At 53.4% G+C, this 26,439-nt stretch overlaps 1 protein-coding gene across 4 annotated transcripts in view; it reads left to right on the forward strand.

Moving 5' to 3' along the window:
- The window catches only part of Arhgap22 (Rho GTPase activating protein 22), a 163,573-nt gene extending 137,656 nt beyond the window's left edge, over nucleotides 1-25,917 (forward strand). For 3 of the 4 annotated variants that reach the window (XM_051141828.1, XM_051141833.1, XM_051141836.1), the window contains 6 exons: nucleotides 14,255-14,462; nucleotides 18,004-18,136; nucleotides 18,879-18,952; nucleotides 19,979-20,100; nucleotides 22,328-23,216; nucleotides 25,312-25,917. In XM_051141828.1, the coding sequence (XP_050997785.1) occupies nucleotides 14,255-14,462; nucleotides 18,004-18,136; nucleotides 18,879-18,952; nucleotides 19,979-20,100; nucleotides 22,328-23,216; nucleotides 25,312-25,540 (1,655 nt within the window). In that variant the 3' untranslated portion in view covers nucleotides 25,541-25,917. Of the gene's footprint in view, nucleotides 1-6,657; nucleotides 6,792-14,254; nucleotides 14,463-18,003; nucleotides 18,137-18,878; nucleotides 18,953-19,978; nucleotides 20,101-22,327; nucleotides 23,217-25,311 lie in introns of those variants that run through there. The other variant, XM_051141839.1, reaches the window with a different exon arrangement.
- The last annotated feature ends 522 nt before the right edge of the window (nucleotides 25,918-26,439 follow it).

Consider the following 26,439-nt stretch of genomic DNA (forward strand, 5'->3'; position numbering starts at 1 on the left):
TTAGGGAGCAAAGATGCAAAGGAAAGCAGAGAAATGAATGTCTCAAAAAGGTAAGAAGGAAGGATGAGAGAAGGGCATAAGAGTTCTGGCATGTTCTCTAGCTTGACTGGAGTAGCTGTTCCACAGATGTAGAAATCCATTCATTTGATTATTTTTGGGAGGTGTACATATCCATTGTAAAAAAAAAAAAAAAAAAAAAAAAAAAAAAAAATATATATATATATATATATATATATATATATATATATATATATATCAGTCCAAAGTGTCAAAGAGGCTTTAAGTAATTTGCTCAAGATGATAAAGCCAGTTAGGGATGGTACAGATGGCGGCTCTGATCTCAGGGGCCTCACTTGGTACCAGCCTGCGCAGAATGTGGGAGGCAGCCCTGAGAGGGGTACCGTCTCTGAGCTCTACCTGTGCTCAGTGGCCCTGCCCACAAGCCCATCTCTCCCTGCATGAGTACAATGGGGAGCATTGGCAGACTTGTTCTTCCCATCCGACCTTGGGTTTCTGTGGCCCGGAAGTCCATCTGCGGTATGCAGAAGAGACATGGACATTAAACCGGAACTGTCACCCAAACCACTTATCTCTTCCTTCTCCTGTCCGCCCTGAGTCTAGTGAAAGTGTAGAAGCACCAGTGAGTGCTTCCACAGGTAAGAGTGAAGCCAGACTTGCCTAGGCAAGCTTGAAGCTTGGCAGGTGGGCCCAGTAGGCCTTGCAGATTTCCTGGCAGAGCCACTCTTATCCTGAGTTACTTGGACAGGAGGCATAGAGGGTCAGTCTTCCTCTGCTCATCCTGGAGTTCTTTCTAGTCTGTCTAGTTTGTCTGTTGTGGCAGCAGTCAGCCACCTCCAGCAGGCGGAGAGCATGCCCCCTGCAGAGGAAGGAACCTGTCGTTATACAGAAGAAAAGCAGGCAGTGTGCACTGTTGAGAGCATGTCCCACAGTGGCAGTATGGTAGTCACTTACCCAGCTAGCCACAAGGATGTCCTTAGGGCTGGGGAGTTAGCCATGAGCAGGACAGGCAGGCCTAGTCCTCTTGGAGGATTCATTTTCTGAACGGAAGGGGACCGCGGTGAGCTAAGAACCCAGCGCAGGCCTGGCAGGCAGCAGTCAGTGCAGTGTAGTGTACTCAGGGCAGGGTGGGCACAGGCCTGGTGATTGGTGACATCTGAATGAGCAAAATGAAGCAGCAAAGGACAGTGTTGGTACAGGAAGTGCATGATGCTGACAAGCAGCAGAGAAGGCCAGCCAGGGTGGTTGGAGTGGACTGGCTGAAGGGAACAGAGGAAGGAGACCAGGAAAGGGGCTTGTCATCACCCTCTGGGGCAGCTGGCTCCCCAGGGAAGGTGGAGAAGCCACAGCGCCCGACAGCATCCCTCTGGCTGCTGAGAATGACGTGACGGAAAGGATGGAGGGAGGAAAACATAGGGCAGGGACCTAAGCCAGCATGGTGAGTGGGCGTGCGGACTGGCACAGGCTGGGAGCTCAAACCCAGATTTGGAAATTGGTGACATTGTTATTAATAACTTCTTTCTTTTAATTGCTGATTAATTTATTCTTATTTTATGTGCATTGGTGTTTTGCTGCCCGTATGTCTCTAAAGATGCTAGAGCTCCTGGAACTGGAGTTACAGGCAGTTGTGAACTGCCATGTGGGTGCTGGGAATTGAACTCGCGTCTTCTAGAAGAAGAGCAGGCAGTGCTCTTAACCGCTGAGCCATCTCTCCAGCCCCTAAAGTTACTTTTTATTGTGACCAAAATACTTGACAGAAACAAGAGAGGGAATGCTCATTTTGGCCCTTGGTCCCCAAAGTTTCAGGCCACCTTGGAGGGGAAGGCACGAGGGGATTGATGGCTGCGGAGCATGTGGTAGAGGCTCCTCGTCTAAGCCCAAGCCCGGAGTGCGGAAACCAGGAGGGCTGGCTGGAATAGCCTTTGGAGCCCCTCCCCTGGTGACCTTCTGTCAGTCAAGTCCCACACCTCAAAACAGTGCCAACAGCCAAGGACTGAGAACTCAAAGCATGAGCCAATGGGTAACATTTTAGATTCCCACCTTAACAATGAGTGTACAAATAGCCTTTCAAACCCTCGCTTTCAGTCTTTGGGATCCATACCCAGGTATAAGGCTGTTAGTGCCATGTTTAAGTTTTTGAGGCAACACCAATGCCATTTTCCACAGTGGCTACAGCACAGATTCCCATGGCTATGACATATGTTAGGGTTCATATTTCTTCCCATCCTGATTGTCACCCAACAGTTGGGTGGGGACTTTTGCTCTGCTTGAATAGAAACTCAGTAAGCAAGGAATCCCTTCAAATGCTGGTCTCTGGCTATCTTCGTTTCCCTCCATGTCTGACAGCAGCAAGCGCTGGCAATAAGCAGGCAGATGCAGGGACAAGTGGCATCCTGTTACAGGCTCTGTGCTGGCCTAGGGTATTGGAAAGTTAGCCCTCCAAGGGTTAGCATCCCCATGTAGAGCTTATGTATAAGCATCCTTGGCTCTGGGACTCTGTGGTGACCACAGTGTACAGGTGCTCCCCTTCCAGATTTTTCTACGCTCTCTGTTCCCTTTCTTCTTGTGCTCTGACCACACTAACCTCTCCAGCTTCAGTTGTCAGTGGTACCTACCACAATGACTGGGGTACCTTTGTAAGAACCTTGTTCAACACTGGAGGGTTGTAGAAGAGCTGAGTACCCACAGGGGTTAGGCTTACTCAGGTACGGGTGTGCCCTCACATCATGGAGTGATTGGCACAGGCCCAGCATCCTGTATCAGTACAGTGTGTAGGGAGGTGTGAATGTAGGATCAAGCTTCTGGTGGGGTGGAGCTGCTGACATGGTACCGCAGGAGCAGAAGCAGCACAGGGGAGCGTCTGCCAACCAACCCCGAGCCATGCTTATACAGCTGAAGAAGGGGTGTTTAGACCATTCCTTTGGCCCATTGCATCCCTGCTTCTAGTACCAACCATGGGCATTGAGCCTTATGGTTTGGACCAATGAATGGCCTGGCTACTAGTTACAATGTGACATAGTTGGCTCAAGTCACTCCTGAAAAACTGGCATGAGGGTGGTGGCTCTGGCAGTGTGACCTATGGTGGTCTTGATCAAGGCAGCAAGGACAACGGAAGAGGCTAGCAGCTGCCAGTTAGTCAAATTCCTTGTTCCTGGCATCTTTGCTTATTTACAGGAAAATGAACATCTGAAGGAATGCTCACCATCTAAGCCAAAGACCTTATCATTAATGCCAACAGTGCCTTAAACCGTGCTTATACCTGCTAGGTGCCCAGGGAGAGGCGGGGCCTCCCTTGCCTCTTACAGGCTTTTGTTTCTGTTTTGCTAATAGCCACCCTAGTGGGTGTGAAGTGGTATCTCACTGTTTAAACAAAGTGTTGCAAGAAGGCCATAGCCAACCAAGGGGATGTCTGGTGCAAACCTGCCAGGTCCAGGCCTCAGCCCTGGCAAAGGTGGGAACATGGGCGTAGGCTGGAGGAAGCTCGACTGAGAGTCAGGTGGTGGGGTGAGCACCTCCTAGGCCCCCCTCTGGATATGCAGTTCTACCCATCGGGAGATGCAGAGGGTCGCATTGCAAAGTTCTGAGGCAGGGTTGTGAGAATCTGGCATTTGGTTTTGAAGGACCGTCCAGCTGCTCCCTGGGCAGGCATGAGGGGAGGTCCGGCATCTGTTTTATTATTCATGCAAGAGCACGCCGCTTCTCCTGGGTGGGTCTGGCCGGTGAAGTGAGCAGGTTGCAGCTCTGTCTAGAAACTAGGAGTGATGAGATCTCCAGGATTGTGAGGGTAAGAAAGGGGTATGTGAATATTGACCCCAGGAGTCAGGCTGAGCCATCTTCGAGGAGAGGGGGAAGGGGGGTGGGGGGGCGGTGACAGTGAAAGAAGAGCCAGCGTGGAGTAGAGTGGGGGATCGGGAGAGTGTGGCTCTGTCTAGACACATTTGGCTTTGAGCTATCTGTGAGTCTATAGACAGCTAAGGTAGGAGTCAGAGAGCCGGAGAGTACCTCTTCCCAGCACTGTTCTCCTCATATCCCATCCTCCCTGGGAGACACAAGAAGACAGATTAATTTCCAACTCCAGCGAATGTCAACCTACCAAGCCAGTGAGCTTGAGAATGGGCTTATGACACTGGAACCTGGTTCTGATGCTATCTGCCCATTCCAGTTAGACGTGGGGGGATCAGATGCCAGGTAGAGACTCCCCCACAGGCCTGGAATTCTGGTTAGTCTGATGTAGGGCGGACCAGGCATCTGCAGCGTTTAGGGCCTGGCTCAGGATGCCCTTGAGTCTCCTTCCCTGAAGCTCTGAAGGCCTCACCCCTGAAAGAGTTCCCGGAGCCGGTGATCTTGGACCCTCAAGTCAGGTGAGATGGGGCAGCTACTTAGCCAAGCCAGGGGACATTGGGGCTTTTTGCCAGGGGAGCCAAGGCAAGAGTAACTGCTTTATCTGGGAGCTCCCTGGCACCCCCCACCCCACCCCTGCTCAGCCACCTCGAACTCCCTCTGTGTTTCCCACCATCCTGTCTTCCATTCCTCCTTGTGGTAAAGCCCCCTTGATCAGCCTCCCCTCACTGTGCTACATGGAGCTCAGAGAGAGAGAGAGAGAGAGAGAGGCCCATCCAAGCTGAAGAGCCCACCTGCTACCAGGCTGCTCATGGAAGAGAACCCCCCTCCTCATGGTCTCAGCTCCCCAGTTCTGCCCCAGAGGGTACTCCTAAGCCAACAGACTAGAGCTCAGTGAACCTGGGCTGGTGAGAAACAAGGAGACAACAGCAAGCCTCCATTCATCTGGGGTTTCCTAGGCTACTAGGTGTCGTTCAGGGGCCTACAGGTGGGGAAACTGGGGGGTTAGAGAGGAGGCAGCATCAGAGTCTACCTACCCACCCAAGGGTGCCGCCACCCTTCCCACCTTTGTACTAACCTGAGGAGAGAGACTGAACACTTTGGAGTAGACACACTTTTGCAGCGAGGACTTTAGCCCTCACGCTCAGCTTCAGGGCCTGGGCTAGGAGCCTCAATGTCCCACAGCCCAACACTAAAGGGAGCATGGGCTTTCCGCAAGGACCAAGGGAAAAAAATGTGCTCCTTGCCTTTTACCACTTCCTGGGCTAACATTTCTCCTTATCTCCTCTTCTTGTAGTTTAAGCATCCAGAAGTTACCCTGCACCCCTTGGTAGTCCACAGCGGCCTTTCTGCCCTTAGTGTGCTCATACCTACCTAGCTCCTTTGGCTGTGCCAGGTGAGGCAGTTACAGATTCCAGGACAGGACATAGACATCAAAATAGCCCATTTGAAATAAAGACAGGGTGTGATTGAGACCAGCTCAGCTGCTTTCTTTACCTGTTTGATATTTTGATCATTATGGATTTTTGCATTAAGATTTGTTCTTTGTTTCTTTTGTTTTTGTTTTCGTTTTTGAGACAGGGGTTTTCTCTGTAGCCTTGGCTGTCCTGGACTCACTTTGTAGACCAGTCTGTCATAGAACTCACAGTGATCCGCCTGCCTCAGTCTCCCAAGTGCTGGGATTAAAGGTGTGCACCTCCATGCCCAGTGTAAGGCTTATTTGTTTGTTTGTTTGTTTTTGTTGTTCTGAGACAGAGTCTCTCTACATAGCCTATCCTGGCTGTCCTGGAACTCACTAGATAGATCAGGCTCTCCTTGAACTCACAGAGATCCACCCACTTCTGCCTCCCAGAGTGCTGGGATTAAAGGCATGCGCATGTATCACCAGGCCTGGCTCAAGGTGTGTTCTTGAAAATATTGCAGTGGGTTGTGTATCTTGATTCTTGGGGCTGCCCTAAAGTTTCTCTTATTTCTTTCCCTAAGTGAGAGCCTATTAAGCGAGTACATAAAGTGACCGTCCACCGCACACCTTACTTGAAGAGGGGCCCCATTCCCCAAGGCTCATGGCTTTCTGTTCTCCGTGCCTCCATCTCTGCTTCTTCCATCTGCCTCCTGGGTTAGGCTGACCCAGTGTGCCAGTCGGAAACCATACTGACTGTGGAGTCTTCTCCCCCTAAGGAACCCTGAGAAGTTAGGCTCTGCAGACAGGCATTTGAGAACTGGTCTGTCACTTCCAGCTAGGAGACCGCGGGCAAATCGCATAATCTCTCTGAAGCCTTCACAACCTCTTTGTGTAAAAGAGTCGTTAATTATCCTTTAGAGCCCTTTAAGGAGATGGGGTCAACTCCAAACCGTTGCACTAGCCCTAGGGGTACTGGTTCCAAGGAGGTCAGAGACCTGGAGGCCTAGTGCCCCGCATAGCAGTGTTTCTTTAGGCAGGGCATTAATACTCGGCCAGTGAGGTGACTCAGACCCAATTGCCCAATCCTCTCTGGCCGCTCTTGCACACCTGGAACTCGTGCTTTCCCAGCCTTGGCCTGCTCCGGTGCCCCTGAAGCGGAGTCCCCAGCTGAGAGGAAGTGACTGCGTGGAGAGCTGCAACGAACTCCAGGCGCCTGATACCGCATCGTAGGGAAAGCCCCCCCCCCCCCCCCCCAAGAGCTCCCAACTCTGGGAGCCAGCTGCCTGGCAGGAGGCATCTCAGGCACTCAATCCTCCCGCCCTCACCCCAGGTCCGGCCCCGGGCGGCTCAGGCCGGGCAGGCGGCGGGCAAGACGCTACCTGTGCGCGTGCCGGGCATTCCTGCTGCCGCCGCGCCGCCGCGCCTGGGCGCGCCATGGGCCTGATGCCTGCCGCGCGGGCTTTCTCCAGCTGCCGCGCCTGCCCGCGGTCGCCCTGCCGCCTGCCCGCCTGCTGCGCGCCCGCCGCCCCAGGTAGGGGCTCGACGGGGTGCAGGGCCAGGGGATAAGGGGTTCGGCGGGGCCTGCGGGAGGGTGGCCGCATCGGCAGGAGCCGGGGATCTGAGATGGTTCTCAAGGGGCTGGAGCCGTGTACGTGCGTGTTTGTGTCGGTGGGGAGAGGGACTGAAAATGTCCAGTCGCTTCTCCTGTAACTGGCGAGACCTGTGTGAAGAAAAGACAGCCAGAGACTAAGGGCTTGCAAATGATCCTCCTCAACCCCTACTGCTCTGAGACCTAGCAGGAGGTGGGTTCCCAGGCTCTGACTCTAAGCCCAGTTGGAGCCCTGGAAAGCCACCATCCAGAGGAGAAACTCTATCAGGGGCCTGGCTGGCATTGGGCAACCCCATACTCTAGGGCCTTAGCCTATGGTGGTTTTCCAGGCCATGCTGGGAGCAAGTTAGAAGGATGTTTCTTTCAATCTCTTCCCAGTCTGAGGCTATCAGTATTCAGGGCCTGAAAGTGGGATGTTCGGTGGTCCAGTCAAAGGGGAGTGGGTGTTCCAAGAGTGGGTGCGTGGCAGGTTGCAGGTGAGAGTTGGCCGAAGAGCAAGGAAAAGAGGGAGACTGCAGATTTACCCAAAGTTTGCAAGCCTCTGGAGAATTGTTTTCTCATTGTTTCTCATGTCCCCCTACTCCCACCCCCGACTGTGGCCTCCTGTTTGCTGGGGAGAGCCAGAGGCAGACACAGTGGCCAAGCTGGCCTGCTGCCTCAGCTCTGGGACCAGATCCAGGAGGGAACCCCAGTGGCCTCCCTTTCCTGTCAGGGCAGGACAATGCCCCCTCCCTCAGGGCTCCCTTGAGGGTAAGGAAAAAACCACTAGTTTCCTGTGTTGGTGAGGCACGTTCACCCGTGGCCATAGGTCCTGGAGTTGGCAGAGTGGTTGGGGGCTGCTTCCAGGGTCATCTTCTAGAAAGAGCTTTGTGCAGCAGCAGGATCTGTGACTTGTATTCCTGCCTGGGACTCTGAGAAATCCTCACTGGAGTCATGTAGGCCAGGCAGGAGGGAGTAGCTGTCAAGGCAGAAGCTGCAGCTGCAGGTTCATCCCAAGGAAAGGCGCCTCTGCCAGTTTCCTCTCAGTTGGCAGAGTGGGCACTTGGTGACGAGTGTGGGCCAGGACCTCTAGGAACCACATACTGGCTGGGTTTCCAGCAACATTACAAGTCCTACTGGAACCGGTCCTTGGCACGGTTCCCCAGTGACACTTGCCAGGAGGGCTTCGGGAGTTCAGCAGGTGGGGCCAGGTCCTACAGGGTCTGCCAGAAGGACTGTGGCGAAGAAAGCAGTGGGCAGGGCCGCAGTGGAAAGGGAGGGAGGCTGTCTGAGGCCTGAATGTGGCTTGCCTACAGCAGGGGCAGCTAGCTGAGTTGGAATTAGGTCTAGAGTTTTCCTTTCAAGAGTCCAGTGGGGGAGCGGATGCCCTGGGAGGGTGGGTCCATCTTGGGCTTCTGGGCAGCCTCTGTAAAGACAGATCTTCCTCTGTAGATGGGGAGACGGTGGCTTATGGTCCACTGTTTTACCCAAGTGTGTGCCCAGAACCATGTCTCTTGTGCCCCCACCTCATAGCATTCTGGGGTCAGTGCTCACATGACCCACAGTCTCCTCTCCAGGCACACTCCAGCATCAGGTGTCCTCCATCAGACACCCCACTCCCTTAATTCCTTACCCCAATCTTAATGTGTTTGCCGTGCTACCTTCTCAAAACCTCTTCTGTTCTGAAGTGCCCGGACCTTGTGGCTTTCCCTCTGCTGGATTGCTACCCTATTTGGGGACGGTGAGAATGTTAAGAAGGCTTCAGTGGGAGGCAAGGGTTGGGAGAAGCTGTCACAGATCAGACCTGTCAAGACTGGGTGCTGTGTGGACAAGTGGGCTTGTCCAGGTTTTGTGCCTAAGGGCTGGTAGAGGGCAGCAGGGCAGAGTTTGCCCCCCAGCAACACCACAGTATGGGGCATGCTCTCAGCCAGAGGGCAGCTCTGATGCTTTTCAGCAGGATAGCCCCCTGGCCCCTGACATATTCATCCACAGCTTTACTTTCTAGCTTTCCGGTTTCCAGTGACCACCTGGAGCCTGAAGATGCTCACTGGAAAATTCCAGAAACAACCAGCTCCTAAGTTTTAAACTGTGGACTGTGATGAAATTGTGAACCCTCCCCCTCTACCCTGTCTGGGATATGAATCATTGTTTTGGGGGTGTTCGCTCTGTGTATGTCACCCACCTATCAGATCAGCTATCATGGTACTGTAGCGCTGGTGTTCACTTAACCTTTCTTTTATTCACCAATCTAAGCACAAGGGTAGACTGGCAATTTGAAGAGTTGCTTCCTTTAGGAGAAAATGATAACGTTAGATAGATATGTTTGGAGCTGAGATGTGGGGAGCCGGGGCACCCACATAGCTCTCATTTGAATGTATTGTTAAAATTGTTCTCTTTTGCCAACTGCTTAGTTTGGATGCAAAAAAACCTCAGATAAATGGCTATCTTCGGTGCCTAGTAGCATACTGACACAGTAGTGCATGCTGGCCTCCAGGCTCTCTCTGTATCACAAGTACCCATTAACACAGTCCGTGCTGGCATCCTAGCTCTCCTCGGCCCACTCTCTATCTAGCCTGAACCTCTCCAGCTCACAGCTCCCCACCCCACCCCACCCCGTCCCCCCCGCAGCTTCTCATGCCATTATAACCCTGCTGGTGCAGCTATGCCCTTTCTTTTGTCATCCTCTTTTGCTCTCAATTTCCTTTGCCCACACTTTTTCTCCTTCTCTCTCCCTCTTTCCCTCTCTTCCTCTCTCCTCTCATGGCACAGTCCATCCTGTTGGCCATCAGTCTGCTGCTTCCTGCCTGGACTCTGGACTCTTCCAGATGCCTCTGGCTACACTCTCCCTCACTGTACAAAAGGAAATCTTCCCACCGACCATACCTCAGAGTAGCCATGTCCTCCGTTTATATATCTGGTGGTGAAAGCCTCAGTTTATACACTTAGGTCACAGTCTACTTGGGGGCTGGGGTAGTCTGCAGTTTCATTGAGGATCTGGGTTTGCCTCCCCTGAGGATAAGGGGCCTTCTGTTCTTAGATAAGAGCCAGGTACAAGTGCACAGTGAGAGACAGACTGCAGATGTCCTGAGCATAGGATGCAGGGAGTAAGAAGGAAGCTGGTCAGAATCAGTTGAGCTGTGTGAGTCTGTGGAGAGAACTGGGCCTGTCTTGTGTCTTCATGACTGTGGCCTTGAGTCCCTTGGGAGCTGAGGCCAGGGGCTGAGTGACTTGGGACAGGAGAAAGCATGATATGGTGTTGGTCCTTCCTTCCTATATGCTCACTCTTCCACTTCTGCCAGTGGCCTGGAGGAATGGAGTACCTTGCCATGGCTATGACCCTGGGGTGGGAGATGGGATGCAAATAGAAGGCCCTGCCTATGCATGGGTGTGGCTGTGTGAAAGCTGACACTGGAGACAGTTGAGGAGTGAGTTAAAGCTACATGAAAGGGCCATATGAGTGGATGGGAGGAGGCAGGTGCCATGCCAAGCTAGCCCCTGCCCCACTTTGGAGACACTTTGTTCATGGCCGCTTCTTCGTATGTTCTATGCCTGCTTATTTGTGGTAATGGTTTGAAGGACCGGGCGTGGTGGCGCATGCCTTTAATGCTAGCACTTGGGAGGCAGAGGCAGGTGGAGCTCTGTGAGTTCGAGGCCAGCCTGGTCTACACAGCAGGTCCAAGGCAGCCAAGGCTAAACAGAGAAACCTTGTCTAAAAAAAAAAAAAAAAGGAAGAAAGAACAAATGAACGAAGTAAGGGGTTCTTCTGGTCACAACAGACATGGTTTTGAATGGCTTCCTTCTGTGAGCCAGGACACCTTCCCCACTTATCCAGACTCTAGTGTCACCTGGGAAATCTGTACTCACAGACTTCAAGCAGAAGAGGCACAAATAAATGTCCCACAGCGTGAGGTAGCGTGGGTGGGGTAGGAGGCTCTGGAGAACACCGTGGACCGCAGAAGATTGGCAGTGAGTTTCCAGCAAAGGGACAGGCTTCTGTGGAGTGCTCTGGCACTCCTGCCTTGTTGGAAACAGATCTGCTACCACCATAAGTACGGATATTTCAAGAGAAACTAGAGAGCTGGGGTGAAGCTTGCTTGTAGAAAGCTTGCCCAGCACGTGTACCTCAAAAAAAGGAGGGAAACACCTCAAAACAAAGAAGGAGAGAGGGGCAGGCGGGGGGGAGGAAGCACATTTAAAACATGTTTCCAACATCATAGGAGATAGAGTTGTGCATTTGAAGCCCTGCGTGTGGGTGACTGAGTCCTGAGTGAGAGGGAAAAAATAGCTGGGTGTCTGTGCCCTCTGCCTAGCCAGCTCTAACCCCAAAAGCTCCCCTGAGGGGACACTGTTAGCAGTGACTCAAGGCCTCCTGAGTCTGCCTGCTTTGAGAAGCCCACGTAGTCACCTTGTCCCTGGGCTCCAGGCTTTGACCTTCCCTGTGGTCAGGGGGCTAGCCTGCCAAGTCCCAGAAGAGGCAGGTTTCCCCCTTTTCCAGTATTACATCCGCCGCTGGGACCCAGATGATGCCCGCCATGAGACCTGCAGCTGGCTTCCTCCGGCTCCATTCCAGTGTGCGTGGTTGTGGCGGAACCGAAAAGCTGGGATGTTTGCTGTACCCGGAACCACACTGAATGGGCTGAACTAGGTCTCTGCCGCATGCACACACAAGCTGATACACTCACATGTTTACATGTACGAACAAAAGCCCAAAGTGTGTGTGTGTGTGTGTGTGTGTGTGTGTGTGTGTGCATGCGCGTGCGCACGCGCATATGGCACATGCATACACATACACCTCTCCCTAATGCACTGGTGGTGTCTGCCTGATGTATCCTAAGGGCTTTCCTAGAAAGCAGGTGGTGGTGCCTGCAAGGCTTTCTCCCCTGGTCTGTATGCTTTGTTTCCAGACCATGATGAGTAGAACCCAGCGCCTCAGGTGTGCTGGGCAAAGGCTTTACCACTGAGCCACACTCAGCGTGGGGACTGGAGTGTCTTATTTTTTAAGCGGCTCTGGAGCAGGGAGTGAAGAGGGTTGCCAGAGAGATGGTTGAACTCCTCACTTGGCTGCCTCATGATCCAGGTCCTATAACTCTTAGCACAGCGGAGCTCAAGGATGATGCCCTGAACAATTCCTCGAGGTCACCCTTCAGGGGAAGTCTGCGCAGTGAGGATGTGGGTAACACTAGACATCCTAAAGACCAGATCTCCTAGAGCAGCAGTCGGTTCTCAACCTGTGGGTCTCCGGGGGTTGAACGACCCTTCCACAGGGGTCATATACCACATGTCCCCCATACCACATAGCTATATTATGATTGATAACAGTAGCAACATTGCAGTTACAAAGTAGCAATGAAAATAATTCTGTGGTTGGGGAGTCGCCACAGCATGAGGGACTGCATTAAAGGGTCGCAGCGTTAGGAAGGCTGAGGACCATGGTCCTAGAGTTTAATAAGGCCGAGGGAGTTTCTCCAGCTGCTGACCCAGGGCAGAGATTGCCTACGCTATCAGGAAAGTCCTAGTCTCATTATGTGTCAGGTTATCAGTGTTCTTAGCCGGACATTCCTCTGCCTTCCTCTCTCCTTCTACTCCTTCTAACGCACAATGGCTCTCTGGTCCTGATTAGATGGTTGTGCTCTTTTTCTTAGGATGTTTTTTTTTAAGGTCTGGCACATTGGAAAGTGTGCGAGCCACCCGTGCACGGTTCAGCGGCCTTGCTTTACTCAAGTGTGTATGACTGGGATGTGTGTGTCGGATTCTTACCCAGGAATGCTGGGACCCCAGAAGCCTGAGGCACCTCTGGCTACTGACTGACCCACTAAGAGCCAAGTTCAGGCCTGATGTCACCATTGGTTTGACTTGTCTGTAGCCTCACATGAATGGAGTTACACAGTGTGGACTCAGGGGCTCGTTTATTTGGCTTACAACTAAGGTTTTTGTTCTTAAGAATTTTCACCAAACATACCACCCGCTTCACCCTTCTTTAAAGCTCAGTGGCCTTAACCTTGTCCACAAGGGGCTGTAACCCTCCCACATCTTTGAAGCTGTACCACTGAATGCCCACCTCCTTCCCAGCCGCCAGCAGCCACCACTCCACCTCCTGTCTATGTGATGATGTAGGGATATCTTACCGGTGTGAATGCCTTATTTTGGATAGTGGCTTCTGGCTTCTTTTCCTGTTACAGCCCCCCCCCACCCCCCCCCCACCCCCGTCAGTATTTCCCGACTTTGTAAGGCACAACCACGTCTCTCGTGGTGCAGTTACACTACATCGTGGCTATTGACGGACCGCTGACTGTCTCCCGCCTTTTGTTGCTCTTTGCAAAGCTGCTGTGCATGTGCACACATACCTCTTTCACACTTTCGGTTCTTTTCCTGTGTCTACCCAGGGCGGGGGTCGCTTGCACAGTAGTAATTCGGTTCTCAGTTCCTTGAAAGACCCACCATACTGCATGCATATCCCAGCAGCATTATCTCCTGTTCCTGCTGGCAGTGCACAGCGCTTCCCTCCGCTACCCCAGCAGTGCCTAGAGCATCCACTCCTCTACCTTTCCCCAGTTTCACCTCTTTTGACTGTAGCATTCTGAAGGATGTGAGGCACTGTCTCCTCCTCCTCCTCTTCCCTCTCCTCCTCCTCTTCTCTCTCTCTCTCTCTCTCTCTCTCTCTCTCTCTCTCTCTCTCTCTCTCTCGTGTGTGTCTGTGCACGAGCTCACGTGCATGTCATAGTGCACGTGTGAGCATAGAAGGCAACCTTGGGTGTCTCTCCTTGGGGACAGAGTCTCTTGTGCACTGCTTCGTATGTCAGGCTAGCTGGCTAGCAAGTTTGCAGGGATCCTCCTAGCTCCACCTTCCCATTCCACCATAGGAACACTGGGATTACACATGTGTGCTACCATGCCCAGCGTTACACAGATCTGAGCTAAGGTCCTCGCACTGTGTGTCAGGAGTTGACCCACGAGCTAAGCTAGCTCCCCAGCACTCTTGCTCATTGTATTGTTTCGCTCATGGTTTTGAGTGATGTTGAGCAGGACAGTGTTTTCACATGTCTGTGCCATCTATCTTGTCCTCTGAGCTCTGTGCCTCCTGCCTCCCCTTTGCAGCAGTGCCCAGTGGACTGACCCATGAGGCATCTCTTCATTTTCCTGTACTTGGGCATGGCATAGTTTCTCAATGGAGTGAGTTCATCCATCCACACAATACAAGTGCATGCTCCCTGAGGGCCATTTTCTCCAGGCCTACCAGCCCTGACCAACCACCTGGGTGTGCCCTCCCAGTGTCTAATCTGTTTCCTTGGAAAGATTCCCCCCTTAGGTGCACAGACAGCATTCCCTGCCTCCCCTTGTCCAAACACCCTTCACCTACCATTGTGCAGAGTGGCAGGGGGTATGAAGAGTCCCTTTCTGTGTCCCAGGGATCTTTGGGCAGCGCCTGGAGGACACAGTGCACCATGAACGGAAGTATGGTCCCCGCCTGGCACCTCTACTGGTGGAGCAGTGTGTGGACTTCATCCGGGAGCGAGGACTCAGTGAAGAGGGGCTCTTCCGTATGCCCGGCCAGGCCAACCTGGTGAGGGACCTACAGGACTCCTTCGACTGTGGGGAGAAGCCGCTGTTTGACAGGTGAGCTCTGGGGGACAAGGCAGTATAGGTGGGACCGTTCTCTGAAGCTTATGTAGGCTCCTCTCCATCCACTAACTTCTCTGAGCAGGGCCTGGTGTGTTGACTGCCCAGAGTAGCGAAAACTGGGACACAGAATCACCCTGGTCCCTGGTCTTCTGGAGGGTGTCTGCCACAAACAAAGTCAGCCATCACCTGGTGGTTTCCGCAGCTCTGGGCCAACTCAGGTAGAGGAATGAGGGTATTAGCTAGCTTCTGGGCCAGCATAGCTTAGGCACAGCTGCATCTGGGATTCCACGCCTACTGCACTGTGCCTCTTAGCTTCTGCCTCCTCTCAGTGGCCCAGCCCAAGCTTCCACACTGGCATGATGACATAGCAGCCGAGGTCCGTCTCAGTCAGATTCTGGGACAGGAAGACAGTCACTTCTGCTGATTTAGATCTGTACTCATCACTGGGGCTTCTCCACGGCTAGGGAAGATAACTACATCCACTGCCCAGGGCCTCAGAATGGGTGAGTGAGGAGGCTTGCCTCTCCACGCGGTTGTGTGGGCTGTCTTCTCTCTGACAGGACCCCACTCACTACAGAACAGTTTTGCATAGAGTTCATGCATCAAGCCATCAAACCAGACTTTCCGTAAAACTTTTGCCTCTTAGGACATCTTTCCTTAGATCTAGGTTCCTTCTGCCACGGGACAAGCTCTGCAGTGCGCACACAGAGTGTATTGCTCTCATTCCTCCAGCTTCCTCCCAGACCCATAGCAAAGCTCTGGGGCTGCACCAGCTCTCTCATGAGATGTGGAGTTCAGGACTCTTCTCTGCTCCTCAGGGAGGGCATAGGAGTCCCTTCACCTGGGTCCCTGGGAAGCCCTGGCCACAGCTTGTGGAAGCTTGTGGTTTATTCTATGTGTCTGCCAGCCAGACCTCATTTCTTCTGAGGCATCAAGGTTAGAGACCACTTCAAACAAAAGGGCCTGGGAACAATGGCTTTTAGAAATGTTCCAGGGTCAGATATGCCACTATATAGCATTCTATGGGAAGGATGTCAGACCTCACACCACCTTTTTCAGACTCACTGGGGTCTCCAGGCAAGGTTCCAGTCCTTCTGGCCTAACCCACGTTGTAGTGCATCGTCTTGTCATGCCTCCTGTTTTAATGCATGCTGCCAGCTAGGCTCAGTTTGGCCCCTGTCCCTGAGTTCAGGCCCATAGACCTACACCTCTGCTTTGACAGATGACAAGGCCCCCTTTCCAGGCTATGGCTCCTAGCTGCTCCCTCTGTCATGGCACTTCCTGGGGTGTTAGCAGTTCCTCCTCTTAGGTAGGTTTCTCAGCATTGTCCCTCCACCGCGGGGCCTCTGGGCTCTGACTTCCCTCTCTTCAGAAACTCCTCTAGTTGTCTGCCATTCCTATAGCAGCTGTGCCCACCGAGTCACAGGGTCTCTGTTGCATGTACCTGTTCAAAGTGGGATTTAGCGTCTGTTCCTCTCAGGTCACTCACAGGGGCACCGTAGTGCTTTCCTGTCCCCTACTTATGGAGGCCAGGGGGCTCCGCTTCCCTGGCTACCTACCTGCTCACTGTGTGCACTGGAGCTCTGCTCCCTACAACTCACTCACAGAGGGTTTTCCTTCCACCAACTAACTGGGCTTGCGTGATGAGGCTCCCTCTCCCAAACTTACTCTGCTTTGCCCTGTTCACCTTGTGCTATAGCCTGCCTGCAGGTGTTGCTTCTGGCCTTGGTCTTCCTCTATTACAAAACTCCCTTGGAGAGAGAGGAGGGGGGAGGAAGACAGAGAGAGACGGGGGTTGGGGGGGGGGGAGGAGAGGAGGTGAGGAGATTATTAGGAAGCCAGCAGAAAGTGTGAGGTGCAGATGTGAGCTTGTGAGCCAGTGGAGCACTAGCGCGTACATGCGTGCATGCGTGTTGGTGCATGCGTGCGTGTTCCAGGATTGCAGACAGTTAAGAGGCAAGGCCTTCATTTTGGATGAATGCTATTATTGGCATGAGCAAGAGGGTGTCTTTGGAAATGAAGGGAGGGGGAAGCTGCAGATGGGGCCACAGGCGGTGAGGACAGCTGATTTGACTGGAGCATGTCTGCTGACCCACTGGGCCTTTTGTGGCCTTGCCTCAGGCCACCAGCTGCAGGTAGCATATGCTGTGAGGAACTCAGGCTGGTGGGCCCTGGCATTCATTGGCCTGGAATGCTCTCTTTGGTGCTGGTGAGACTGTGATGGGGATGGAGTGAACTCACAGTGGTGTCGGAAGGGCATTCAGGGACACTGGAGCCAAGTGTTAAAGAGAAAGACCAGCAATGAGTGGGAGTCCATGAGAGGGCTGGAGTGTGAGGAACAATGGGCCAGAGGTCTAGCTGAGCAGCAGATCTCTGTGGATGATGGATGGTGTGGGAGGGGGCTTTGAGCAGAGATGCAGACAGGAAGATCTATGGACTGGAGTGGGCTACCATGTAACCTGTCCTACTTCCTGTCTCCCTGAGGCAGCACCTGCTGACCCTGAAGAATCCCAGCTGGGAAGGGCACTGGCCTCCAGTGTGGACGGAGGAAGTGCCAGGAGAAGGCAATGGGCAGTGGACAGTGGGCGGCAGCATGCTTGGCTGGAGAGCAGAGGCCAGGAAAGAACCCCACGTGTGTGGATCTTGGGTGCTCGTGGCCATATGGGAGTTCAGGATCTCAAATGTCAGTGCCAAAGGGACCGTAGTGCATTGTGATGCTGGTGTGATACATGGCCAAGTGTCACCTTATTAGCACAGCCAAGGTCTGCTGGTCCCCAGCCCATATTCTCCAAGTGCCTTCTATTAGGAACTTAAAGCTAGGGCTTGGAGCCAGGGGCTAGGAAAGTCTCCTGGGGCTCCTGTGTGGTATAAAGTACTGGCTTAGAGGAGGAGCCAGCTTTGGCCAGGACTGCCCCACAGAGCCCAGATAGAGGGGGAAAGAGAGTGCGAGCCTAAACTGGAAATACCTTCTAACACACACACACACACACACACACACACACACACACACACACACACACACACACACACACACACACACATATCCGCCACTTAGGGGAGACTGACTCCTGTTGTGGACATTCAGGCCCCTCAAGATGCAGTGAGGAGCTGAGACAAGAGGCATAGGTCAGGCTTGACCTCTCACTTGTCCAGCCAGTGCTCACATTCCTGCTCTCTGTAGGAAGGTCAGCCCTGATGGGATCCCTCAGCGACAGATTCCCCAGTTCAGCCAAGGTTCATCCCAGGAGCTAAGCAAGCTCAAGGGAAAACTTGGCTGGACCCCAGGGGAGCTTCCTCTGAGCCAGTCCGGGTCACAGGTAATTCCTTCCACCCAGAGCAACTGTTGTAAGCAAGCGAACCGGCTGCACTGTGTGCCTTCGGCAGCAGAATGTCTCCTAAATCCCACACTGTGTAGAAGAGAAGGCCTCCAGCTTCTACACTGTAAACACAAAAGAAGGCTCTCCTTCACCCCTGGGGTCCTGCTCTCACTGCTGTTTCCCCCACCCTACCCACACCCCACCCCATTTCATCCCAGCACCACCGACGTGCACACAGTGGCCTCCCTGTTGAAGCTCTACCTTCGGGAGCTCCCAGAGCCGGTCATCCCCTTCGCCAGGTATGAAGACTTCCTCAGCTGCGCCCAGCTGCTCACCAAGGACGAGGGGGAGGTCAGTGCCTCTTGGGACACATCCTGGCGGCAGGGGTGGGGGGTGGGGTGAGGGTGGGCAGCAGGCATGTGGAGTCAGGACTTATCAGTGGCACATAAGTCCTAACCAGAAAGCTGCTGTGTCAGGGAGAGAGGGCCCCCAAGTGCTGTGTAGTCTGTGTAGGATTCTTAACTTTTTTTCCCCCCCAGATTTTTCTGACAGATATAGAAGTGGCGGGTGGGACACAGGGCCTCTTTACATAAGCCTGCCCAGCTCTGGCCACCTCATAGTGGGTACTTCTGTTTTGATATCGTCTCCCACACCTGGGTCAGGCTTCCAAGTGTGTACAGTGTTGAGACCAAGGAACACTGTTACCTGTTTCCCCGAGAGACAACTCGCAGGATGGGTATCAGCCACCTTCCCCTCTGCCCTCTGCCCTCCTGGCCATCTGCAGCTCTGAGCTGCCACAGCAGGAAAGACTGTTTACCTTCGCTGTGACTGTGTGGGGGATGAGGGCTGTTATCTGGCAAATATTTGTGCCCTGATAAGTGAGCAGAGACATTCCTCTGTGGCCTTGCAGAAGTTCACCCCTGCTCTTAGAAAGAAAATCAGTCTCTCATCAGGAGGTCACAGCCACACTTGGGAGGGAAGGAGGAGGCCAGATGAGACTGGCCAGACCTTCTTTCTCCTGTCCCACCTTCCTCCAGTCAGAGGAGGCCTTACTGCTCATGTTTGAAATCCCGTGTTCTCCTTTCTTCACAAGGGGACCCTGGAGTTGGCTAACCAAGTGAGCAGCCTTCCTCAGGCCAACTACAATTTGCTCAGATACATCTGCACGTAAGTGTCCGGTTTGGGGCAGGGCTAATCTGGCCTGCTCTGGCTTGCAATCTGTTCCCTCTCAACACTGCCTCGCTGAGTGCTGGGATGGCAAGGAATGTGGAAGGGTACAGAGCAGCTGCAGGAGGCAGTCAGTGAATGATCCCAGAAGGAGCCTGGGTTCTGCTTTTCTGGGCACCTCTTGCTTCCCTTCCCCACAGGTATATACCCATTAAATGAGGTCTGTGTCTTGTGAGGTATTTATCCTCATGTACCCTCATTCTGGGTGCTGGTAGGGGCCTGCAGGGGTGACAGTCACCCAGTGCCAGGCTGGGCCTGAGTTTCTCAGGTATTCATCTTCTGCACCAGAGATGATCAGACCGTGTCTCTTGGCCTTTGTTCCTCATGGCCTTCTTAGATCTCAGAGGACATTCTGCCTTGACACAGGTGCAGCTGATGATACCCAGCAACCACAGGAAGCCTGGGAGGCATCCTGGCTGAGTGTGTGTGGGGTGGAATATGGCCTAAGGACACCAAGATGGGGCTGTGTGGTGGGGGCTGGGAGTAGAGGGTGTGGCTGGAGGGGATGAATCTATGACGGTGTAGGTTGGGTGGGTGTGGGATATGACTGGGTATTGCAGGCAGCATGATAGTGTAGTGGGTTGGTGGGTATTGTGTAGCCAAGCGGATAGGTTCTGTGTGGATATTGCTGGGGTTTGGCTGTTCATAGCTGTCACAGACCAGGAGGCATGGGAGGCACAGGTGTGGTATGACAGATTGACAGGGCACGTGGGTGAGCACGTACTATGTGGGTAGCTGGCTGGTATGGAGTGGTCATCATTGGTTAACATATGGTGGGTATATCTGAGAAGTGTGGCTGGAAGTGCTAGTGTAGTGGGTGCCTAGGTGGTGTAGAGTTGAGGAGATGAAGCTGGCGTGGTGTGGGCTTGGTGGCGTGGTGGGTGTGGCCAGGCAGCGCTTAGAGCTCACAGCAGGTTAGAGTTTTCAGTTTGCTGCTTCACCAATTGCTTCTTTCCTCTTTCGAAGGTTTCTGGATGAAGTGCAGGCCCACTCCGATGTCAACAAGATGAGTGTTCAGAACTTGGCAACTGTCTTTGGGCCTAACATCCTTCGGCCGCAGATAGAGGATCCAGTAACCATCATGGAAGGTAAAGGGGAGGTGGCTTGGCAGTGTCCAGAGCTGGGGGAATTGGGGCTCATGGTAGTCGCCACAGCTCAGAGCTAGGCCAAGTCATCAAGAGCTTAAATGTCCTGTCTCCATCTTCAGAGGCAGAGCTGCCTTCCCTCTATACCCCCCGCCCCCCACTCCTTTGTGGCTGGTAGCAGCTGATCATGGGAAACACCTGAAACAACCAGTGGTTAGAGATTACAGGACAGCTGAAAGCAGGGATCCTTTTCCCTGAGCCCAGGAAGATTGTTTTCGCTTTACTGGCACTGTCACGTGATTGTCTTAGGTTCCTAGATGACAGACGTGTACATGCCCCCGGGATCTTCTCTTTTGTGATAAGTAAATAGTAAGTTGATGTTTTAAAAGATTTATTTATTTATTATGTAAACAGTGCTCTGCCTGCTTGTACCTCTGCAGGCCAGAAGAGGACACCAGATCACATTATAGATGGTTGAGCCACCATGTGGTTGCTGGGAATTGAACTTAGGACCTCTGGAAGAGCAGTCAGTGCTCTTAACCACTGAGCTATCTCTCCAGCCCCAAGATGATGTTTTTAAAAAAGCAACATGGTGAGGCTGAGGCTGAGGCAGGAGGATCACTTAAGTCCGGGAGTTTGAGGGCAGCCTGGACAGCATGAGACATGGTCTCAGAAAAAGAATGGGGTGAGAAAGGGTTAAAGCAGCCTACAGTTACACCCAGCCTATGTGTGATAATTGCCCTGAAGTCCCAGATGATGAAATGGAGGCCAAGTGAGGCGAGGTGACTCACTGGGGGCCTGTCAGCCAAGCTTGCCAAGGGCCTACATAGCGAGGCTGCTGCGGAAACAAGAACGTAGAAGATTTTGGGAAGACTGTCCTCAACAGAGCCAGTGCAGGAACCGTGCTGTCCACACAGGATGTCCACAGCTAGTCAGTGGGGATGCTTCAGGGGTCCTGGATTAGGACTGAGGACATGGGCCCCAGCTTGGAAAATCAGCAGCAGCCCCACAGTCCACTGTGGGAGGGGCCCAGCTTTCTGGCTAGGAGCTACCTTCCCTAATTCCTTCTGGATCATGAACATTGCGTGGGGATCTTACCAGGCCGTGGTTCCTCATCTGTGGGGAACCTCCCAACTCTGGTATTTGGTTGTGGGTAGCTGGAAGGAACGAGGATGCAGAGTAGACATGTAGACCTTAGCATGACCTTATCCCCGGGACTGAGCCTCATACCAAGCCCCCGGGTTAGGAGTACTGCATCACAGGATTGGTGGAAGGATGGGTGGGCAACACTGAGCATGTGTGTATTTATGTGTATACATATCTCCACACACATTTACAGGGGCTAGTGCCGCGGCTCTGTGGCTAAGTGCATTGGCTGCTCTTGCAGAGTACCTAGGTTTGGTTCCCAGCACCCACGTGACAGCTCACAATTTGTAGCTCTGGTTCCAGGGGACCTCACGTTCTCTTTTAACCTCCACAGACACTAGGCACACACGTGGTGCACATAAATACACGCAGGCAAAATACACACATAAAAGGAAAACATTTACAAAATTGATTTCATTTGATACTGTGTATTTGTGTACACAAACATCTGCATGTATGTCTGTGTCCTTTGTGCATGTTGAGGTCAGCAGAGGCCATTGGATTCCCTAGGAACTGGAGTGTGTGGATGGTCGTCAATCACCATGTAGGTGCTGGGAATTGAACGCAGACCCTCTGCAAGAACAAGTGTTAACTGCTGAGCCATCTTTCCATCCCTGGAATAAAAGATGTATCTGTTTGTGTGTGTGTGTGTGTGTGTGTGTGTGTATACCTGCGTGTGCATGCATGCGTGCATATGTATAAATCTTGTTCCAGAGCCTTGTGGCCTCAGAGGGGCTTTATTATGGTACAGCCAGCAGCAGCAGCAATAGTACAGGAGAGACTGGGTGGTTGATGGGCTCTGACTTATTGGCTTCTGCCATCCATCATCCTGTGGCCTTGGTGTGTGCATGGCACCTACCTCCTCCTAGGCGCACCGTGCTATGTATGCTTCCTCCATGTTCCGGAGCTTTGTGGGCACAGTCCTGTCTGTGCCTGGTTCTGGCTGGTGTGAAGGTCCTTTTTTCGGGCACAGGTGAAGGTGCCCTGCAGGAGCAGGCATCCTGTGTCTGAACTGTAGCTGGCCTGTGTGTGTTAGAAACATGGGCTGTACCACTCACAGCCAGTCTCTCTCTCTTCCTCACAGGCACTTCTTTGGTTCAGCATCTGATGACTGTCCTCATCCGCAAACACGGACAGCTCTTTGCCACAGCCTCCCTTGAGGGACCTGCTTCACCACATAGTACTGTCCAGGGCACAGTAGAGTCGAGCTCCGAGGAGGTCACCAGGGACCACCAGGGTGAGCCTGGCAGCCCTGGCTTGCCCACACACAGGACTTCATCTCTGGATGGGCCGGCTGCGGCAATGCTCTCTAGAACTTCTCCATCACGCCTTCGCAGCCAGACCGACCCTGCAGCCACCAGCCCCGGGAAGAGGGTACACACTCTGCCTGGCTGGAAGTCTGCCTTGCGGCAGCACGGGTCCCGGTCAGAGAGCCCAAAGGTGGGCAGCTCGTCTTTAGAGGTACCTATCATCTCTTCTGGTGGGAACTGGCTCATAAATGGGCTCTCCTCTCTGCGAGGCCACCGTCGGGCCTCATCAGGGGACCGGCTCAAGGAGTCAGGCTCAGCACAGAGACTCTCTACCTATGACAATGTGCCTCCTCCACCCAGCCACTTTTCTAGCACTGCCAGCACGGCCAGCACAGGATGGTCTGCAACCTCTTCCTCCCGAGAGGCCTCTGTCAGCAGCTGCACAGCCTGCCGGGCCAGCGACTCTTCTGCCTGCAGCTCTTTACACACTGAGTGGGCTCTCGAGCCCTCTCCTCTCCCCAGTAGCAGTGAGGACCACAGGTCCCCAGACCTGGGCCACAGCCTGGATGAGGCATGTGTGGGCAGCGGCAGCAGTGAGCCCAATGACCCAGGCAGCCCCACGCAGGCCCATGTTCGCCGATGCCGGGCTCTCCAGGGCCAGGTGGCCGAGCTCAGGGCAGAGCTGTGTCAGCAGAGGACTGAGTACGAGAGGAGCCTGAAAAGGTAAAAGGCCACGCTGCTTGCTGAAAAAGCTGCAAGGGGCAGGGCTCAGAGAAGCCACCTCCCAGGCTGCCTTCATTGGAAAATGACACTGATATATTCAGGCTTGGGAGCGGGTAGACCCATCAGCTGGGTGGGCGCCACAAACGCCCCCTGAGGGCGTCATGGCAAAGGAGATTGCTAGTTTGTAGATCAGGAGTCAGGAACCAGGTGGCTCTTTAGGATGCAGTGGGTGAGAACAGATGCTTAAATGACTATCACTGAGGGTGGCCAGAGAGGGCTGTCCCAGGGCCTGCCCAGTGTGCAAACCAGCCTACCCTGGATGCCTGTAGCAAGCCTTGATGTCACCATCGATTACTACACAGGCCCCTGTTGGGAAGAAGGTCCTTGTGACACTCTTAACTGCCTGAAAGGAGAGTTTATAATGAGGATGGTCTCCAGCACCAGGAGGAAGGGGACATTGTACCATGTCCCATCCACCAGGTTTCTGGTAATAAGTCTGTTGGCATACACGGAGCCCACCCATTCTGCCTCCTGTAATCCAGTCTCTGTCCTTCCAGTATTCCCTTAAGAGAATCTTTTGTTTGTGAAATAATAGCTACTGTGCTTGATGCTGGGGACAGAGCTGTGAACCAAACTCACCAGAATTCCATGCCTCCCTCATATTTGGGGGGGTGTCAGGATGAGACCATGCATAAGAGTTGTCAGAAATGCATGGCACGCTAGGAAGTAGATACAGGACAGTAACCTTGAGGAGGGAAGGGGGCCTCCTCGGGAAAGGACAGAAAGGCCTGGGGTGGGGTTGGAGGGAGAGCTCACACCTTGGAGCTGTGTCAGCCTTGAAGGGGGAAGTAAGGCAGGGCCTTCTGACTTGGGTGCTGCTTGGTTTTCTTCTGGGGACAGTGAATGTGAAGGCGTTGATGGAGTGTCTCAAGGACTCCCTATCCTTCTCTGATAGGAAAACTTACTGTAGGTCCAGTGGGAGTCCAAGCTCATGGGGTGGAATGAGGTGGGAGAAACGGGAGTGTCTGGTGCATGTTCTGAAGGTGGTTTGGACGGGCCTTGCTCAGCAGTGAGGTGAGGGCAGCTCACCTGGCGTAAACGGTTTAGAGCTGTAGGGGAGGAGCGATGAGCAGAAGTGGGTGGGATAGGGCAATGGCTTGAGGAAGCTGTGAGGAGCTCCATTTTGGACTGTTAGGAATGCTCATGACCCAGTCAGGAGCTTATAGGAAGGTCAAGAGACCGGACAAGGTCACTCTAGCACAGTCTAGTCAGAGAGGGAGGCCCATGCAAGGAGAGGCTAGCAAAGAAGGGCTGGGGACAGAAGAGAAGCAAGCGAGACCTCCGTGCCATCCTCCATGAGGTTCCCTTTCTGACAACATGGCCTCTGCTGTGGTGAACGGTGGCCCACCTTTCTCTAAGCATCCTGCTCAGAGTGGAGGGAGGTTGATAACCCGTCCGCAGATACACTCTTTGCTGCATGCATATTATCCCCGTGTGGTGACTACAGTGCTCTGGGCAGAGTGAGAGGGAGTCACCTCCACATTTCAGAGGATGCTGGGTCCTGTGTCATCTGTCTTGTCGATGCCGTGGAGCTCAGACTGTAGTGTAGGTTCCGATATTACTGGACTTGCAGGACAGTCTTGGGAGGTGACCCCCAAGGAGGACATTAAGGGCAGACAGGAGTTTCCCTTGGGTTTGTGTTCTGCCAGACACTGCATAGACAGCAGGAGATGTGAGTAAGAGCGTAGAAACAAAGGTCAGGGGACCTCTGCCCCTCTTGGTAGTGGCAGGTAATTCCCTCACCAGGGCAGTTGACAGAGCTGGATGGACAAAAGGCTATATCTAATGAGGGCTCAGGGATGCTGTTAGACCCAGTGTTAAGGCAGGAATCTTTAGGGTGGCCTTTCTTGATCACAAATGCAAGCAAGCCTCCCTATAGTGAGCCCCCTCTGGCTTTTCAGAGTTGGCAAGGCTGTGAGATCCCTCCCCGCAAGCTCCCTTGCCACCTCCCTGCCTTGGTGAGACCCGGGGCCATTGCTGCTGTGACAGTACTCCAGTCGCCAGAATCTGAAAATCCCTCTTCTTGATTTTTAAGCATCGAGGAGGGCAGCGCTGACCTGCGAAAGCAGATGTCTCGGTTGGAAGAGGAGCTGGACCAGGAGAAGAAGAAGTACGCCATGCTTGAGATCAGGCTTCGGAACTCGGAGCGGGCGCGGGAGGACGCCGAGCGCAGGAACCAGCTGCTGCAGAAGGAAATGGAGGAGTTCTTCACCACCCTGGGAAGCTTGACTGTCGGGACCAAAGGGGCCAGAGCCCCAGAGTGAAAGGAGCCGAAGCACATGCCTACATATGTCTGCTCACTTTCCCTGTAGGGCTGGCCACAGGCGGCAGAGGAAACCAGAAGCTTCAAGGTTGGGCTAGGCTACCAGCAGGGCTGTCTGTTCCCAAGTGCCAGATAAAGAGCCTGACTGACCCCACCTCCCTCCCACAAGGGGACTGTCAGGATCCCCACACAGTCCAGGCAGGATCTGGATGCTTCTCCAAACATATGGGTCCCAGCATGTGTCAGAGGGGACAGTGCCAAGATCATCAGCATTAGCCTCTCACCCAGGAAGAGTCCCCCAGGGGCCAAAGGATGGCACCTCAGAGCTGGGCCACCAAGAACTTTGCACTCTTTATTAAATGTGCTCTGAAAGCTTGGCGCCCGTCACTAGCCTCATTCTTCATGTCTGTGCCGAGTGGAGTTTACCAAGTGGTCCATTTCTTGAAAGGTTGAGCTCCTCAGGGTCTCAGCACTGCTGTGGGGGAGCCACCTCAGCAGCTCCTCAGCTCTCCCACCTCAGAGCCTCTGTAACCTGCTTTCCTCTGCAGGGGCTCAGTTCTGCTCCAGAGGACTGGGTCTGCAGGAGGGCAGGGCTGGTGGGTCCTCAGGGTGTCTCCCACCTTATACTGGGCCTGGTCCCCTTCTAGATCTGGGAATGAGAATGACCCGGTAACTTCCATGTCTACCCACTCACTCCTCTAGACATCTTCAGACCTCAAGTGCCCCCTACCCCACACCCCAGCCTCCAGGCATCTTAGACTATTCTGGTTGCTGTGATAAAAATACCTGACAGAGACAACTTGGGAAGGCTCTCAGCTTGTATGGCAGTGAGAGCTGATCTTGCTGGGACAACAGGAACCTGAGGCAGCCCATGGGTCTTCCTCTAGAACCATTCTAGAC

The sequence above is a fragment of the Acomys russatus genome, chromosome 3, assembly GCF_903995435.1.
Source record: "Acomys russatus chromosome 3, mAcoRus1.1, whole genome shotgun sequence".
NCBI classification, from domain to species: domain Eukaryota; kingdom Metazoa; phylum Chordata; class Mammalia; order Rodentia; family Muridae; genus Acomys; species Acomys russatus.